Raw genomic sequence first — 17,304 nt, forward strand, 5'->3', positions numbered from 1 at the left:
CATCAATTGGGCTCAAGGAAGCAAAACTGAAGGGTCTTTCACTGAGGAGAGAAATAAGCTTATGTGTTCTAGATAAAGACCTCCTCAACTGCATTTTCTCTATCTCTACCCTAAGCTATTATTGCAAATTCAATTTGCTTCTCTTCCCTTGTTGCTTAGTAACCCTGTAGACCATAGCATACCAATACTGGGCATGTAATTTACTTGGCAAAGATACTGGAATGGTTTGCCACTTCCTTCTCCAGTGTGCCTCCACTTTTCAGATGAAGAATTGAGGTAGATAAGGGTTAAGTGATTTACCTAGGCTCAGACAGCTAGCAAATGTCTGAGGTCATATAGGAATTTGGAGTCATTTTTTGATTCCAAGACTGGTGTTCTATCTTCTGTATCATTTAGCTGCTCCTGCCTTGCTGTGCCCTAGAATGGATATGTAAATTTCTTTCAATTTTTTTTTAATTCATGAAGTCATTTTTAAGCTAGAAAATAACTGAGAATTCAGTGAGTAGGGAGAAGCAGATGATCAAGTGGAGTTTAGTCCTGTCTAAAAAATACTGGTAAATGCCATTGCCTCTTTTTATTGCTTCATCTTTCAGCTCACAGCCTTCCTCAAAATTCATTCAAATGATCAATAAAATTTTATTAAGTGCCTACTATGTGCCAGGCATTGTGCTAAGTTCCTATTAAATTCTCTATACAATTATTGAACTATTTTCTTTCCCTGGAGAGGAAAGTGTCTCTCAGGCATCCTGCATTTAATAACTCAGAGGATTAGGGAAAAGTTTTGAAGAGGCCCCAATATAACTGCTGTGAATAAGTAAGAGACAAGCTTGCCAGGAGTTGGAACTAAAAAAAAAAATCTGGATGCTATTGAACAAATATTGAGGCACTTATCCAGATTTTCAAAAAGAGGATACATAATTTAGTTTGGCTTAGTTTGGGTTAAATTCAAACCAATGTGAGATTTTGCTTTTTTGTGTGTTTGTTTGTTTGTTTTTGTTTTGTTTTGTTTTGTTTTGTTTTGTTTTGTTTTTCAGTGAGATGAAATGTTGGTTTGATGATCAGAGCTATTTCCTCAGTTTGAATGAGCAGCTTTTGTAGGGGGACACCAGTCTTCTGTTAGTTAATACCTGCAATACACGCTTTATCCTTTCTAGATGTAGTCAGGAAGAATAACAGTATGGCCTAAAGCACCTTGGGGCTGCCTTTTTGACTATAAGCTGGTTTTCTTATTGATAGATTGGACCAAATAAAGGTCTGAAAACTTTTCCTGGATTTGAGGATCTGAACACAGCAGATGATTCAGAAAACCAGAAGAAGATTAAGGATTCTGGATTGCATTTTGGAATTTAGCAGCTCTTCAATTAAAACAATACTTCCTTCTACTTCTGTCAAGTATTGCTATATATACTATATATATGTGTATGTATATATATACACACATACACACACATATATGTATACATATATACACACACATATATATAATACATATATATATATTAATTAATATATAATATCCCTGGGAATTATAATCCTGAGGTATAGGAATTGGGGTGATAACAATCCCTTCTCCATAATCATAATAGGGAAATTGGTCAATATGTAAAATCAAAGATCCCCAATAATTTGTCTTAATCTATTACTAAAGACATTTTTATTATGCTTCCCTACTGCCTGCTTCAAAAGACTGGCAGTCAAATGGATAGCCCTAAGAAATGATATTTCCCCCCTAATTATTGCTAGTGAAAATTAGAGCTATACTACTAACCATCTAACATTAGTACCTCTTGTTGGCTTGTCTGATTAGAGTCTCTTGACATTTTATTCCTCCACCTGCAATTAGCAGGTCATTAATCATTGGAGCACCCCTGTGGGCTGGAAGCCAGCTGGCATGAACCTTATTTGACAGAAAAATGGAAAAAGCTGAAACTTAAATACTCCTGGACTTGCCTAGAGTCTATTGGCCACTCATAGAGTAGGGTATGAGAAATTAAATATAAAGCCTGGTTAATTTGGGTTCCACTTCCCTCCTATCTAGGATTGCCATATTAAGACTAATAGAAATTAATATATAATAATCCTGGAAATGACATCTTATTCTTTTATCTTCCCATGAACTTTAAAATTTGCTATTTCTGGGAATTGTGAATTATACAACTGGCATTATAGTGCCTGTGACAAATAGATGCATCCTGGGTCACTAATGTGGATGACATTTGTCTTTTGAGAATACAGTATTGTAATACAAATGTCAGTGGAAAGAAGAAAAGACAGAATCATGTTATGTTTGGAGTTTTCTTCTCTTATATTCTCTTGTACATATTCTATAGTTTTACATTATTTATTTCCTTTTTTAAAAAGTTTCCAATAACATCCTTCAATTCACTATGAAGCCTTTTTACAATGGTTCCCAGAAATCTTCATGGAACCAAGACTGAGGTAACTAATCACTCTTGGAATTAAAACTGTCACTGAATTCTTTATTTTGACATGAAATACTTTACTTTCCATAAATTATTGACTAAATATTTAACATCAGAGTCTGAGTTGTTTGTAAGAATTTTTTCTACACATTGCAAGTGAATTAGAAAATGGAGACATTATATGAACAAATCAGGCAAAAGAGAAAAAAAAAAAGCTTGACCCACACCTTTGTTCCAATTATCAGGATAGTTCCAATAAAAATAAAAATAAAAGTGGGCTTGTTTTCTAACAAATTTTTGTATTTCTCTGTGATCCAAAAAGAACTGACTGGAATTTACATTGGTTTATGTTCTCTGGTGAATTCTTTCCTTTTCATATGGGTCTATATCCTAGATTAAATTCCACTGGGCACTAAGCCTTGTTTTAGAGCAGGACACTACCTACTGGATCATAGGATCGTTGATTTATGGCTGAAAGGGTTTCTAGATGTTATCTAGTGCAGCCTTTTCAATTTATAGATGGGAAAACCTCAGCCTATAAAGTGCTTAAGGTCACAGCAATAGTAAATAACAGACACATCAATTGAACTAAGACCTTCTGATTTTAAATTCATTGCTTGTTCTTTCCTACATAGATAAAGAAATAAATCATATCTATAGATATGTTCCATATATACACAGAGAGACACATTTCATATCCTATATATTGATGTTGTAATATATTTATATTGCACATATATGTTGCATACATACAAATAGACATATAGACATATTTCATATAGAAATATGTACATAGCCAATATATATTTATCACAAATATATGTGTTGCACACACAGACACACACACACATATATATATATATATATATATATATATATATATATATATATATATATATAAGTTGCATACACACATAATATATGTTACATATATAGAGGTATGCTGCATGCACATACATACCTATATGTCGCACATATCGATATAATTGGCATATATGCACACATGAACACATACATGTATGTTGTGTGTATAGATTTAAGATGTATATGTAGGAAACATGCATATATTCCACATATATAGAGGTGAGAAGTAAGAAGAAGGAGGAGGAGGAGGAGGAGGAGGAGGAGCAGAGGGAGGAGAAGAAGAGTGGTGCAGTGGATAGAGCACGAGCCTTGAAGTCGGAAGGACCTGAGTTCAAATCTGATCTTAGACACTTAACACTTCCTAGCTGTGTGATCCTGGGTAACCCACTTAACCCCAATTGCCTCAGCCAAAAAAAAAAAAAAAAAAAGAGGAAGGGAATAGAGAGGAAGAGAGAGAAATGGAGAAGAAGAGGAGAGAGGATGTATTTATGTAATTCTAGTATGAAAGACATTTGAAATATTTGACATCAGTCTCTACTTCATTTCAAGTAAGTTAGTTGATGATGATCTTCCACACATAGAAAGTCATGAGTCAGGTTAACAATCCCAAGTAAAACCTGTACATAATTTAGTACCTTTGGATTGATTTCTTGAGGTAAAAGAGTTTATAGATAAAACCTTCTTCCTGACTTATTGCTCTCCTTCTCTCATTACTTCATATCTCTACTGGATAATAAAAGGAAGAGGACACCTATCTGCTTTTATCCAATTCTCAAATGGTCTCTTTACTTTCTCTGAAAGAAGTTCCATAACCTCAATAATTCTAGAGTTTATAATTTGATGATTCCTTCATATTATTACTCCTGTCCATTGTATTCTTAAAGGAGACTTTTCTTAGTCTACTTTTCTATCTATAAAATTTCTTCTTTTCTATCTATTCCTTCTTCCTTTCAAAATTCTACTGACAACTTCCCCCTCCTGTCAAAAATCACCCTCCTGAAGATGAAATCTGTTTTAAAGCTAAGCCCATGAAAGGAGGGCTTCTTCCCAGGATCTTAAGAATGATAAGTCCTTGATTAGTGAAATACAAATTAAAACACCTCTGAGATACCATCTCATATCTATTGTTAGATAGGCTAAAAATGATAAAAGAGGAAAATGACAAATGTTCCAGGGGCTGTGGAAAATAAGACACTACTGATGTAACTGTGATTTAACTAAACCATTTTGGAGATAAATCTGCAATTATGCCCCCATTATAAAGGCCTTTGTCCCAGCAATTCCATTATTAAAGTCTATTTTCCAAGGTGATCAGAAAAAAACCCTTTATATTCTAAAATATTTATGGCAGCTCTCTTTGTTGTGGCAAAGATCTAGAAATAGAAAGGATGCCCATCAACTGGGGAATGGCTAGTTAAACAAGTTATAGTATATAATTATGATTGAATACTACTCTGCTGTAATAGTGATGATGATGAGGTGACTTATTTTTAGAAAAACATGGAAAGACTTACATGAAATGGCAAAGAGTGAAGTGAGCAAAACCAAGAGAACGTTGTATAGAGTACCAGAAAAAATTGTTGGAGGAATAACTGTGAAAGACTAAGCATTCTGAGTATTATTACTACTGAAATCAACTACAAAAGACATATGAAGGAAGATTCTATCTGCCTCCAGAGAAAGAACTGACATATGGAAGTAGTAGTATATATGGTTTCATATATGTGTATCAAATATTGGCCTTCTATAGTTTAGGATTGGGAGGGAAGGAAGGAGACTGCTCAGAACTCAAAATGTAACTACAAAATAAATAAAATTTTAACAAATTTTTTTTTAATTCTGAGAATTAACAAGAAAAATTTGCAAAATGCCAAATAAAAGAATGTGTAATGATTATAATTTAATGAGATGCAAAACCCTAATAAAGCTAATTAAAATGAGGACAAAGGAAGCTTTTAAACTGGTCATAGGCAAATCATTTTACCTGAATTTGTATAAGAGAAGGATGCAGTTTCTACACGTGTTAACTGGGTATAATAACACATTATCAACCTCTAAGTATTAGGGAAAAAAACCTTTGAAAACCTTAAAGTGCTATTGAAAGGTGACTTTCTGTAGTTTCTTTCCACTTTTCCTTACCTCATATCTATTCAATTGTCAAGTCTTAAAAATTCTACTTTCACAGCATACTTTGTTCATCCTCTTTTCTCCTTCCACTTGCACTCATTCTCATAGCTCAAAATGTCAATATCTCTGCCTAGACTATTGCAATAACCTCTCAATGAATTAACAAGCCACAAGCAAAGGGGCTTATATGTTATTGCAGACACAAACAAATACATATATAACTATGCAGAAATAAATATTTTTAAAACATAAGGTAGTTAAATACAGAATAATTTGGAAGGAAAATGGAAAGTAGTTGTGAGAATCAGGAAAGGCTTCATAGAAAAGTTAGTGTTTAAACTGCATTTTAAAAGAATCAAGGAATTTTATAAGGCAGAGGTGAGAAGAGAATGCATTCTAAGCATAATGGAAGGGTAATAACAAAAGCTGAGTTGGTAAATAAGTATCATATTTTAAAAAGTCAGATGGGAGAACTTGGGAGAAGAATGGATTACAGAATTCTGGAGAGGAAGTAATGGAGTTATAAAGATAGGTTGGGACAAGCTTTGTTTCCCTGTTTCCAATGTTACCCTTTTCCATTTTTCCTCCATACAACTGCCAAAATAATCTTTCTGAACCCCAAGAATGACTACACCATTCCCCTTTTGAAAATCTTAATATCTCTCTTTAGATTAAAATAAAGCAGAATACAAATTATTTAACTTGGCATTGAAAGTCCTTCACAATTTGATTATGAACTACCTTTCCACATTGATTTCATAATTTTCCCCTTTAAGAACTCTCTTTTTCAGACAAAGTGATCAATTTACTGGTACCTAAACTTTATATTCCATATGTTTTTTGATACCTCTAGGCCTTTACATAGGCTTTCCCCATCTCTGTAGTGAATTATTTTCTCACCTATACCTCTCTGAATAGTTTCATTTAAGAGTCCGCTGAAGCTTCTTAGGAAAACCTTTCTTTATCTCATTATATCTCTATCAGTCCTCAAACTGTCTTGCATTTATTTGCTTCCTTGTTTACAGTTTCTAGTTTTTATCTTTGTGTTCCACTTACACATTTTTCTTTTGTTTCAGTTTTTGTCTCAACCTATAATTTCATTGGTTGTATATTCCCAGTGATTAAGCTTCCTCTGGCAGATTGGTAATTGGTTTACAATGTGTAGTCTTAGCTCTCTGGAGGCAGATATAAGTTAAGCTACTTGTCCAGGGTGATCCAACCAATATATGTTAAAAGTTTACTTTAAATATAATGTCCTGATTTCAAGACTTGATCTTTTTTCATAAGACCAGCCTGCCTAACTAGTCTTTTAATAGGTATTTGTTGAATTATTACATTTTATTTTCAATAAACTCCTCTTATCCAAATCCAGATCTCCAAGCTGCTTTCAACAGTCCTGACTCAGAAAGAGCCCCTTTTCACAGTCTTCATTTAGGGTACAGGGAGGGAAAATGTCTAATATTCTAAGTAGAACTGATTGTTATTAGAGCAATTTTCCCCATCTCTCTCCCAGAGTGAAGCCATTCTGGAGCAGGATTACAGGCTGCAGTGGAGGAATAGAGTCCATAATACAATTCAGAAGCCAAGAAACCTGGGAAGATAGAGCTGGGATGCTTCGGGCTTCCTTTATCCCCACTCCCTCAGTTCAAGGCACTCCTAAATTGCTGAATTTGCAAGAGTCTTAGTTAGTTCCTTCTCTATCTGTGATTATTAAAGCAAATACACTGTAAAATTTGCAGAATTTACATGGGGGTTACAGGGAGAGAAATCACCTCCAAAATCACATTAGGCTTAGTGTTAGCACGCCCAAACAGAATCCTCTTCTTCCTCTGACAGCCTTGATTATCTCTCTTGCCTTCATTTCTTTTTTGAGACCTCAGATCCAACAAGTTTTTAAAGCACAGATATTTTATTTTAACGTACACAATCAGTTCACTTGACAGGTAAGCCCTAAGCTACCAAATAAAAGTACCATCTGTTTCTTTTGCTTTTCTCTTATGATACTAGGAGGACACTGTCACTAAACTGAACCAGTTACTTTGGTCTACTCAATTTAATGAGTTCCTCTATGGAAAATCTTTAGACACATTTTAATTGTTAGAAGTCTTTCCTGCCCAGAGACAAGCCTAAGAGGTAGGCAGACATCAGAGTAAAGAAATTCCCACATATAACTGAAAAAAATAAAATACTATTAAGTGGAATGGAAAAAAAAATTTCCCTGTATTTACACAAGCAGTTGACTGCTATAGGACAACTGATATTACTTTGAATATATTATCTCATTTAGGCCTTAAAGCAATCATGTGAAGTGAATCCAGTATTACTAACAGTTGAGGAAACTGTAATTCAGAAAAGTTAATCAAACCTGTAAGCACTAGGCTAGTATCAGAAGCAGAATATGAATATGACTGCAGTTCAAAAAGCTATTCATTACACAGCCATATCTATACTTCACCAACCCTTCGAGAATACAAAAATCTAAAGAAGACTAGGCTAATTTAGACTAGAACATCCACTTATTTCATAATCTCCAATACACTTCAAAGCATTCTGATGAACAGGCATTAAATTTAAATGAGATTTGAGCAACAGGATAGGGAAGGCAATGTGGAAGAATCTTAACTCTGAATTTGGTGCTGAAAACAGGGTGGGAGAAAGTAAAGCAAAAAGAATCCAAGGCAGCTAGATGGGGAAGTAGATAGAGCAGTGGCCGATTTTAGAATCAGGAGGACCTGAATTCAAATACATCTCAGACACTTAACACTTCCTACCCGTGTGACTCTATCCAAATCACTTAACCCCAATTACCTCACCACCCCCCCACTCCTCAAAAAAAAAAAAAATCCCAAACATCCTTACTTGGAAGCTATAGATCATTTGAGAGCTTGTGAGAAACATAAAGGGTCCCAGGATTGGCCTTTTTTTTTTTCCTTCTGACAGTTTTAGGGTGCATGGATAGGGCTGTATGTTTCATGGTGCACTTTTTTTCTGAAATACTTAAAAGTATTTATCTATTTTTTTCCTTCCTCCCTCCCCCCTCTTTCCTTTATTCCTTTCTTCCTCTCTTCCTCCTTTTTCCTTCCTTCCTTTCTTCTTTCCCCACCTTCCTTCCTTTCTTCTTTCCCCACTTTCCTTCCTTTCTTCCCTCCTTCTTGCCTCTTTCCCACCGTCCTTCTTTTCCCACCGTCCTTCCTTTCTTCTTTCTCTTCTTCCTTCCTTCTTTCCTCTTTCCTCTCTCCTTCCTATTATCTATTCCCATTTCAGCCCTCTTGCAGACATTACCTGGTGCTCATAATCTAGTCAGAGGCTTAGGTTTTCTCAAGAGAAGTGAAATGGAGAGGCCCTGGCCTACTTAGGGTTGGATTTCTTTCTTCATATACAGTCCCATTTCTGTGTCCCTTGTCTCCAATAAATGTCCCTTTGTAATGATATACTTATAAAGTTCTGGTTAATGCCCCAATTACCCTCCACCCTATCCCCATCACAATCAGTAAACTTTCACTTCGTTGGGATGGTGCCACAATCCTGTTTGTCTTTTACAGAAGAAAAAATCCTTGTCTTTCCCTCCTCTCCTCCCTCTCCCTCCCCCTCTCCCAATACTCAGACTAGAGGCCCAGGGAACCAGAAAACTTTGCAGGTTGAAAATGAAGCATAAGAGGTTTGCAGTAGGATTGCCTGAGAAAGAGGAATTACTTCTATGCACTACGACTTTTCGAGTAAATTTTTTCTGGAATTACAGAAAGCAACAGAATCGAAGGGCATCTTCTCCAGCTTGTTGCTTCGAGAAATGCGCCCCTCCCGAATAATCTTGAAGTCTAATATTAATACCTGTTTAAAGTAACTTCCTTTCTCAGGATTTAGTTCCAAATTCTCTAATTTAAACAAAAGTTAAAAACAAAGCCTAACGAATGGAGGCACTATATTCTCAAGGTGGACGATCTGAGTTCTAAAGAGTTTTCCCGTCCTGATTCCTTAAATTTAAGACCTTGAACTTTTAAACAAACAAATAAAAACCAACTCAAATGAATCTCCAAAACACGTTTCGGGTGCGGCGCGGTATGATGGCATTAGCTTTCTACATTGTGGTTGGATTGCAACCTCTATATTGCTGGTGTTATTGTTATTTTCTCTCTTCACCCGAATCCTTCTTCCTTCTTAGGTTCAGGAATGGGGACGCAGGGAATCAGAAATTTTCCGTTTGGGGTTCGGTAACGAATATCCGGACAAAAAAGATTGGACCCAAGCAATGAAGGCCCGGAACGAGTGAAGGAAAGGTTGAAGCTGGAAGGGTGGAGTGTCCGAAAGGAACGGATAGGGAGAGGAGAGAAGCAAGACTTACATAGACGAAGGACAGAATCTGTATACATATTAGAGCTCTGTCCTGAGCAAGTAAAATGGCCTTTTCCATTAGAAGTGCTCTATGGATATAACGAAAGCGAACGTATTAGTAATCCAACCAGAAATTAAAACAACCCCCAAAACTTAAATTTTTTTAAAAATCAAATAATGAAAAGCAAGATGGTTTGAGAGTGTTTATTTGAATAGTCCTTAATTTGGACTCATCCTGGCTTGGGTAGAGATGCTAAACATCTCTCCTTCGCCATAACCTTTTTCTCTTTCCCCTGGATTCTTCTGTAAATAGTAGCGCCTGGTAGCGCCAGTAGGAAGACAAAAAATACTCTAGCATAAAAACGCTAAGCAGCGCTTAGCTTGGATAGTGCTGGTCCTTTGGAGTCTGTTCTGGTTTTTAGTTTTAGCTCTGAGTCCCTAACTTTCCCACGATCGGTTTATCCAAAAGCCACCCAGCTAAAGCTTAGGCTTCTTTATAGCCCAGGGATCGCAAAATATGCTCTAAAGATTTAACCTTTTCAGAACTTCTGCCTTTCCTCATTCATCCCGTTGACGACTGCCTCATCTGGACCACTATTTTAGGCTAGTGCTGCGTTCATTTCTCTCCCAGCTCCCTCACCATCTTTTCAGCCACCACATTTTTCTCCACCAAGTATAGAAACTACTGCACACTCCCCTGCTCCAGTCCCCATTCTGGAAGCATTAAATTATCAAACTAGTCTGCTGGTTCTTGGAAGGGTTATGTCAGTTTACTTCTCTATGGCCCCACTCATCATCAAAACTTCCAGTACCAAAGTACTGTTTACTAGCCATAATTACTCTATCCTCATTTAAAATCCAATTCATTTGCACGTTATGACATCACAGTGCTTATGTTACGGTCCTCTTCGAAAACCAAGGACAAACAACAACTCTATGAATAACACCTCCACTTATCTGAGGACAAGAACTATCTTTACTTTTGTATTTGTTATAGCCCAATTTTATATATAAGAACTGTGTTAGACATCGTAAAGAAGTAAATAGAAACTTTTAAAATTCCTTCATTCTTTGCCTCAATTTCCCCCTAGTTAGATTATCTCTAAAACCCATTTCTATCTTGAAAATCATATTATTTTGTGATTCTAAAAGTATTGACTTAGTCCTCAAACTTTCTGCAACAGTCCTTGTCCTCAACTGAGCAGCTGAAAAACAAAGTCTGTTAGAACTCTTCTACTCACCTCCAATGAGAGCACTTTCTTCAAGTGTTCCCTTCTCCCCCAATCCTATATCTAAAAGTTCCAGAGAAGCACATTATAAGGAAGAACATTCTTTCCTAAATCACTCTAAGGAAGTTGGCATCTAAATATAGGACCTAGTCTTATATAAAATGTCCTTTAATCTTTTTAGACTCCCCTTTCCCAATACAAAATCCGAATCTTTATAAATTTCTCTAATGCTTCCCCCTAAAGGCAATAGCAATTGTTTCTACTACTGTGACCTCAGATCTCAGACCCCCTTTCCACATTAAGCAGCTTACAAATAAATTTACATAATTGAGGTGTCCTAAATACAATTCTTTGCCATCATCCACACTTCTTTCCATCCCCAAATTCAGAGGGGGGAAAATTGCTATTTAATGATCAGGTACCCAAAATAACTTTTTTGGGGGGGAGGAAAGGGAGATTTAAGGGGAAGGTGCTGGCCTCCGGGGGAAACTACCCCAACTACACTATATTCTACTTTTGACGGACACCCCACCCCAAACCACAGAGCAAAAGTTGTCCCAACTAAAATGTTATTGATAACAAATTAAAGTAAATTTATTATACCTCTTCTTTGTGCGACGCATAGAAATACCTACAGCCTGTGGAAAGAGTGATATGCATTGTTTAATGTCCTAAATGAACATATCTCTAAGCTTCTCTAATTGCCTCTGATCTATCTCGATCTGTGCTCGGCTTTCCGTCCTAGACTTGGCTTCTCTGATTCTGGAGAAATGTAAGGAACGGAAATGGAAGTTCTTTTCAAACCTGGGAAAGACCAGCCAATCCGTGTTTCTCAATTTCTATCCAGCTCTCAACCTTATTAGAACAAACATTCATAAAACAATAGCCCACTTGACCGACGTTTGAACGCAGCAATGAATTTCGGAGATCCCTACTCCGTAGTCCAAAGATATAGCCACAATTTTGATCTTTGAGGATTTGGCGTCATGCACCCCTCTCTGGGGGGTGAGAAAGGGGGTTGTGCAGTTCCGGATCGAGGAAGAGCAGCCCCCAGTTTTACGATCCTTATACCTTCACTAGCCCATGAGAGAAGTCAATTCGATACGTTTCATTCTTTAGCGGTTAAGAATTTCTTTCTTTCCCTTCCCTTGTTCTCTACCCATAAATTTTATTGAGACGAACTTCTGCTGGCTGGTCTGGGGAGGGAATCTATCTACAGAGGCGTGTTACACTCGCGTGTGCCTTTGTACCATGCCTAGTTCTTGAGATATCTAATCACAACCGCTACTCAGTTGGTTGCTTTATGAACTCTTACCAGGAAAAGCTCGGTCTTTTCTCTCTCCTAAAGCCTGTATGTTGTTGTCCCGCATTTAATGGACTTAAGACAGAGAAGAGGAAAGCCACACAGAAATCCAGTAATGGTTCTCAGGCTGCAGGATAAATTCACAGGCTGAGAAAAAGTGGAAACAGGGGTACAAGAACCTCCACTTTATAGTCATCGCCTACTGAGGACAGAGGGAGTCCTTCACCACTGAGAAATTCCAGGAAATTCTGAATTTATCAGTTCATCTTAATTACTCACTCAATCTGCCATTTAGTAAATTAGCATAAATAAGTGTCAGGCTTAATAACTGTACTCAGGGTTGGGGATATAAAGGGAAAAAATAATTAAATAAAAATAAAAAATTCTCTGCACATCCATTCTTAAACTAAGGGGTGGGAGTGGGGGATGGGGTGGGAAGAAGAGAGACTATACGCAAACAGCTAAGTACAACAAACTATAAGAAGGATAAATAGGAAGTAATCAACAGAGCGATGGGGAAAGGCTTCCTGTAGAAAGTGAGATTATTATTCTACTTCTCCATTGGAATTAGCGGTTAAAATTTATCCCGTTTCTCCCCCCCCCCCAAAAAAAGTCTACAATTCAAATAAGAAGTTGGAGAGGTGATGATAATAATAGTAATGATATCAACAACGGTGACTATTATTAACCTCTTTCCAAATTCATATGGGACTTTCTTGGAAACTCCTTAAATAACAAAGCACATAAAACATCTTTCCCTAAAAAATTGCATTCATATTTTTTTGTGTTTGTGTTTGTTTGTTTGGTTGGGGTTTTTTTGGCTACATGCTTCTGATTCACTTTACATTCCTTAGAAGAAAAGGAGAAAAAGAAGCAAAAGTTCTTAAAAGGAAACGAAATCCCAAACCTGTCTGTCTTTCGTATTCAAAAAGTTTTTTTACAAATAAGTTTTGCAAATAGCAACTGATCTTTATGAGGGGAAGGAATCAGGATAATCTATCTTCTTTTTATTTTATTTTAGCTGATCCTATCTTAGTTAAATTTTCTCTAAGCCCTCCCACTCACAGATTAACATTTCGAATTTATCCCGCTGGTATTTGAAGACTATTAACTCAGAAAGTCCAGGCACAAAGATCTGGATGTTACACTTTTCATGATACTCTTAAGAAAACATTAGCCAGATTTTTATTTTATTTTCTTCATCAATTTCAGGAGCAAGTCAAGTGACAAATTACAACCCTGTAATATTTCGATTTAAAATCTTTCCAGACGGGGGATGTATGTCAGTGTGTAGTTGCTATAGAGGAATAGCGTTTGTGTTCAGCCCGCTAAAAGCAAGGCAAGAAAATTGATTTTAATCATTATAACTGAATTTGCAATTTCAAGGAAAGTTAGTCAAGAGGATACTGACAGATACAGATTTAGACTAAATACAAAAATAGTCACAGACACTGAGATAGATATAGAGATGGAATTCGTCCAAACAGCAATAGCAAGAATATTTTCGTATTTGGGGTAGCATTATTTCTCTCATTAACCGTATCAGTCTAAATAGATTCATCTGGGCTCTCTAAAGCTCCCCTTTTTTCATCCGTAGAGCAGAAAAGGAAGAGAGCCTGCAGGTGTCAGAAGACAGCGGAAACTTCTGTCCTTCTATGTTTCCTCTCTCTCCTCACCTTCCATTTGCAGACCAACACACAGAACATCTGACACTTTCTGATATCTCAGCCAGCCTGGGCATGTTCACTCCTTAGGAGAATTTAGAGTTTATTTTTTTTTCTCCTTTTCTTTTCCCCTCCCTACTCTGGCTTGGAGGTCCTAGAAATCCCAGTTTCTCCCCCCTGTGCCCTTGCAGTTTAAATGTAATACTTCTCTTCCATCCACTCATCCTTATAATCCAGAGTGCCTCCCTCTCCCTGCCACGAACACTCCTTATAGAAGTCATGTTCTCCCAGAAAAATTCCTCCATTCGCCTAGGGGAAGCTAATGAAAACAATTTCAAGAAGGGACTAAATACAAGACAAAATAAAGGAAAAGAGAAGAAGAAGGGGAAAAAGGGGGCCAAATTTTAACTAGCTTCCCCACAGAAGATTAAAATATGCAATATGTACTTATTTATAATCATCTCATTCTAAGGAAAGTCCACTTGGGTCTCTGGATGGGGAGAGACCTTGATGTTGGATGATTGCACCTGCTCCTCTACCCACAGGATACCACCTACAAATCCTGAGTCAGGGTAGGCTGTATTGGGGTCTCCGGTGCTCTACTCTCAGAAGCCCTCTCCTGACACTTTCTTTCCAGGTTCCCCACAGATGTATTATCATGAGAGTTCAGAGAGACCTCTGTAGGACATAAAAAATACAGAGCCAGCCAGAGAGAAAGGAAGGCAGATAAATAATTTTAGAAAGTTGTCCACTATATTTCAGCTCAAAACATTTAACTCTAGATTTAGTTCACTGTTACCTACCGAGGTCATACCTATGTCCTTGGAGGAAGGTAGCTGAGGTTGTTTTTGCAGGGCTTTCAAGGAAATGTTGCCTATCTGTTTGTGTTTACATGTATGCAGTTTGCAAAAAAAAGGCTGAAAAAAGACATATGAGTGTGGTAATTGAGGGGAAATATCCTCTGTATATGTGTTATACCACAAAAATCTGTTTTAAGTAGTATTACAGCCATCATTTCCCACATTAGTCCAGCCCTTAAAATGGAGATTTCCTTTCCATTTTATATTAGAAATATGGAAGGAAACTATTAAAATTAGCCTCTCCTATCATTTTCTTTTCCAAAACTTGTCTTTTCGGTTTTTGAAGAATGACTTCTCTAATTTTTTTCAAGGTTCTGATAAAATCTCACCTATAGGAAACTTTCCCCAAATCTCCTTAATTCTTAATACCTTCCCTTTTCTGATTACTTCCAATTTATCTTCTCCATAGATCAATTGTACATAATTGTAGGTATTGTCTCTACAATTAGATTGAGCTCTTTGGGATCAGGGACTTTTAAAAAGAATTACTTTTTATTCCTAGTGCTTAGTCACTGTATCTGATGCATAGTAGGCTCTTAAAAAGTGTTTATTGACTGACTGATTTTCACTCAAGAGTCTGCCAGTATGGCTATGTTATATCTGTTTTGAATTATAGAGGGAGAAAAAGGAAAAGTCTGAATGACAAGGTATCTGGGGACAGCCTAAAATTACTCATCACATTCTTTCATGCATTTGTTAAGTCTTCTGCTACTATTTTCCTGTGAGGTCTCATTTTCTGCTGCTGGGGTTAGGCCCAGTATTATACACTCCTGCCTGTAGTTGTGAAATAGACATCAGGAATTGAAGCATCTACATGCTGTGTGTGGGGATATGTGTGTGTGTATGTGTGTTAAGCCAGCAATAAGTTCGTTTTCTCCCCTTTCTTTCTGAGAAACCACTTAATAAGGGCAAGCAGCAAAACAAGCAGAGAAAAAATAATAGATTTGCTAAGTTCTGAAGTTAGATTTACATTTCAAGTAAACTTACTTTGGTTTACCTCTTCTGCTTCAGAATAACGCAAATTTCTCACTTTATCTTTTCATCAACCCCAATCCCGTTCATTCTTTTTGTCCTGCCCCCACTTGCTCTCCAGATTTTATGGAAAGAAAGATCCTAAAGTGCTTGCATCTTCCTAACCTCCATGCAACAAGGTCCTTGCCGTAATCCTACCATTTTGAGCTACAAAGGGTCGGAGAAGGGTTCCTAGAGCCGTTTCTCACCCTTTCCATACCCCACCCCCAGTCACTAACTCGTCTCTAGAGCGGCAACAATTCCCTGTCTGAGCACAACTCCCCCCCACCCCCCTCGCCTTCCCCCTACACTCAGTTCTCTGTTCTCTCCACCTCCTTGTAAAGCTGGCCATTCTCTCCTCTCCACAGTTGGACGACAAAGAATATCTCACCTTCTGGAAAGACTGCTCGCATTTTTAGGTAGCTGGTGGTGAGCCGAATGATGGATGCCTTGTCTAGCTGAGAGGTGATGGCCGAAGGAAGGGGTAGCAACTTGGCCAGTTCATAAAATTCTCCATTTTCTTTTTCTCTCCTTGTCTTGGCCGCATTCTTGGATTTCTCCTTCATCGTGCCACTGCTTTGGGCATATTATATAAATGCGGCCCACTCTCCAAATCTCCAGTGCTCAGCAGCCTCAGCGCATAAGGGTTTAGATTTTTAGCAATGGACTGGATAGCCCGGAATAAGTAGATCCTGTTGGCAGCGGGTGAGTGAGGTGAAAGAAGACTAAGATCAATTCTCCTGAGTAGAACAATTCAGGCATGTGAGAGATACAAAAGCAAGGGGAGAGCACCACTGGAAGGAAAGAAAACTGAAGAGGTGCTGTCAGGTTAGAAGTTCAGTCTATTTAGGTGAAAGACCCTGGATCAAGGAGAGTCCCCCACAAGGGGAAAAAAAAAAGCCTGGAAAAAAGCGGACTGGAGACACAGCTGTGGCGTTGGCTACAGGTCTTCTTGCCCAGAGATGATTTCTTGAGGCTTGGATAATTTACTCTTATCGAGAAAAACTTGACACAGGAAATTCTCGATCTGGCTTCTTCTCCCTGTAGCAGCCCAACAAGACACCATGCTCTGGAATTGTTAGTGTCAATCAGCAATCAAATGACTCTCTCTCTCTCTCTCTCTCTCTCTCTCTCTCTCTCTCTCTCTCTCTCTCTCTCTCTCTCTCTCTCTCTCTCTCTCTTTCTCTTGCCCTCCCTCCTTCCCTCTCTCCTTTCTCCCCCTCACTTTTTCCTCTCTCTTTCTCTCTCTCCTTTTTCTCTCCTCTTCTTTCCTCTCTCCTCCACTCCTATCTTTCTTCTTCCTTTCCTCTTTTCTTTTTTTTTTTTAATTAGGGGATAAAATATGGAGAGAAGGAAAAATACATTTGTTTAGTTCTTAATTAAGGGGGAGGGGAGAAACTGTCTCAAAACCCTTGGTCGGTGAATAAAAGACAATCGCAAACCACAGCAGAAATCTTAGCAGCAGCAGTAGTAAGAGTAGGTAAAGCCAATAAA

General features: G+C 37.5%; 1 protein-coding gene across 1 annotated transcript in view; it reads right to left on the bottom strand.

Moving 5' to 3' along the window:
- The window catches only part of LOC141561244 (single-minded homolog 2-like), a 63,037-nt gene extending 46,053 nt beyond the window's left edge, over window positions 1–16,984 (bottom strand). The window contains exon 1 of the mRNA XM_074300591.1: window positions 16,202–16,984. Within this exon, the coding sequence (XP_074156692.1) occupies window positions 16,202–16,376 (175 nt within the window). The 5' untranslated portion in view covers window positions 16,377–16,984. The remainder of the gene's footprint in view (window positions 1–16,201) is intronic.
- Window positions 16,985–17,304: the final 320 nt, after the last annotated feature.

The sequence above is a fragment of the Sminthopsis crassicaudata genome, chromosome 3, assembly GCF_048593235.1.
Source record: "Sminthopsis crassicaudata isolate SCR6 chromosome 3, ASM4859323v1, whole genome shotgun sequence".
In the NCBI taxonomy this organism is placed as follows: domain Eukaryota; kingdom Metazoa; phylum Chordata; class Mammalia; order Dasyuromorphia; family Dasyuridae; genus Sminthopsis; species Sminthopsis crassicaudata.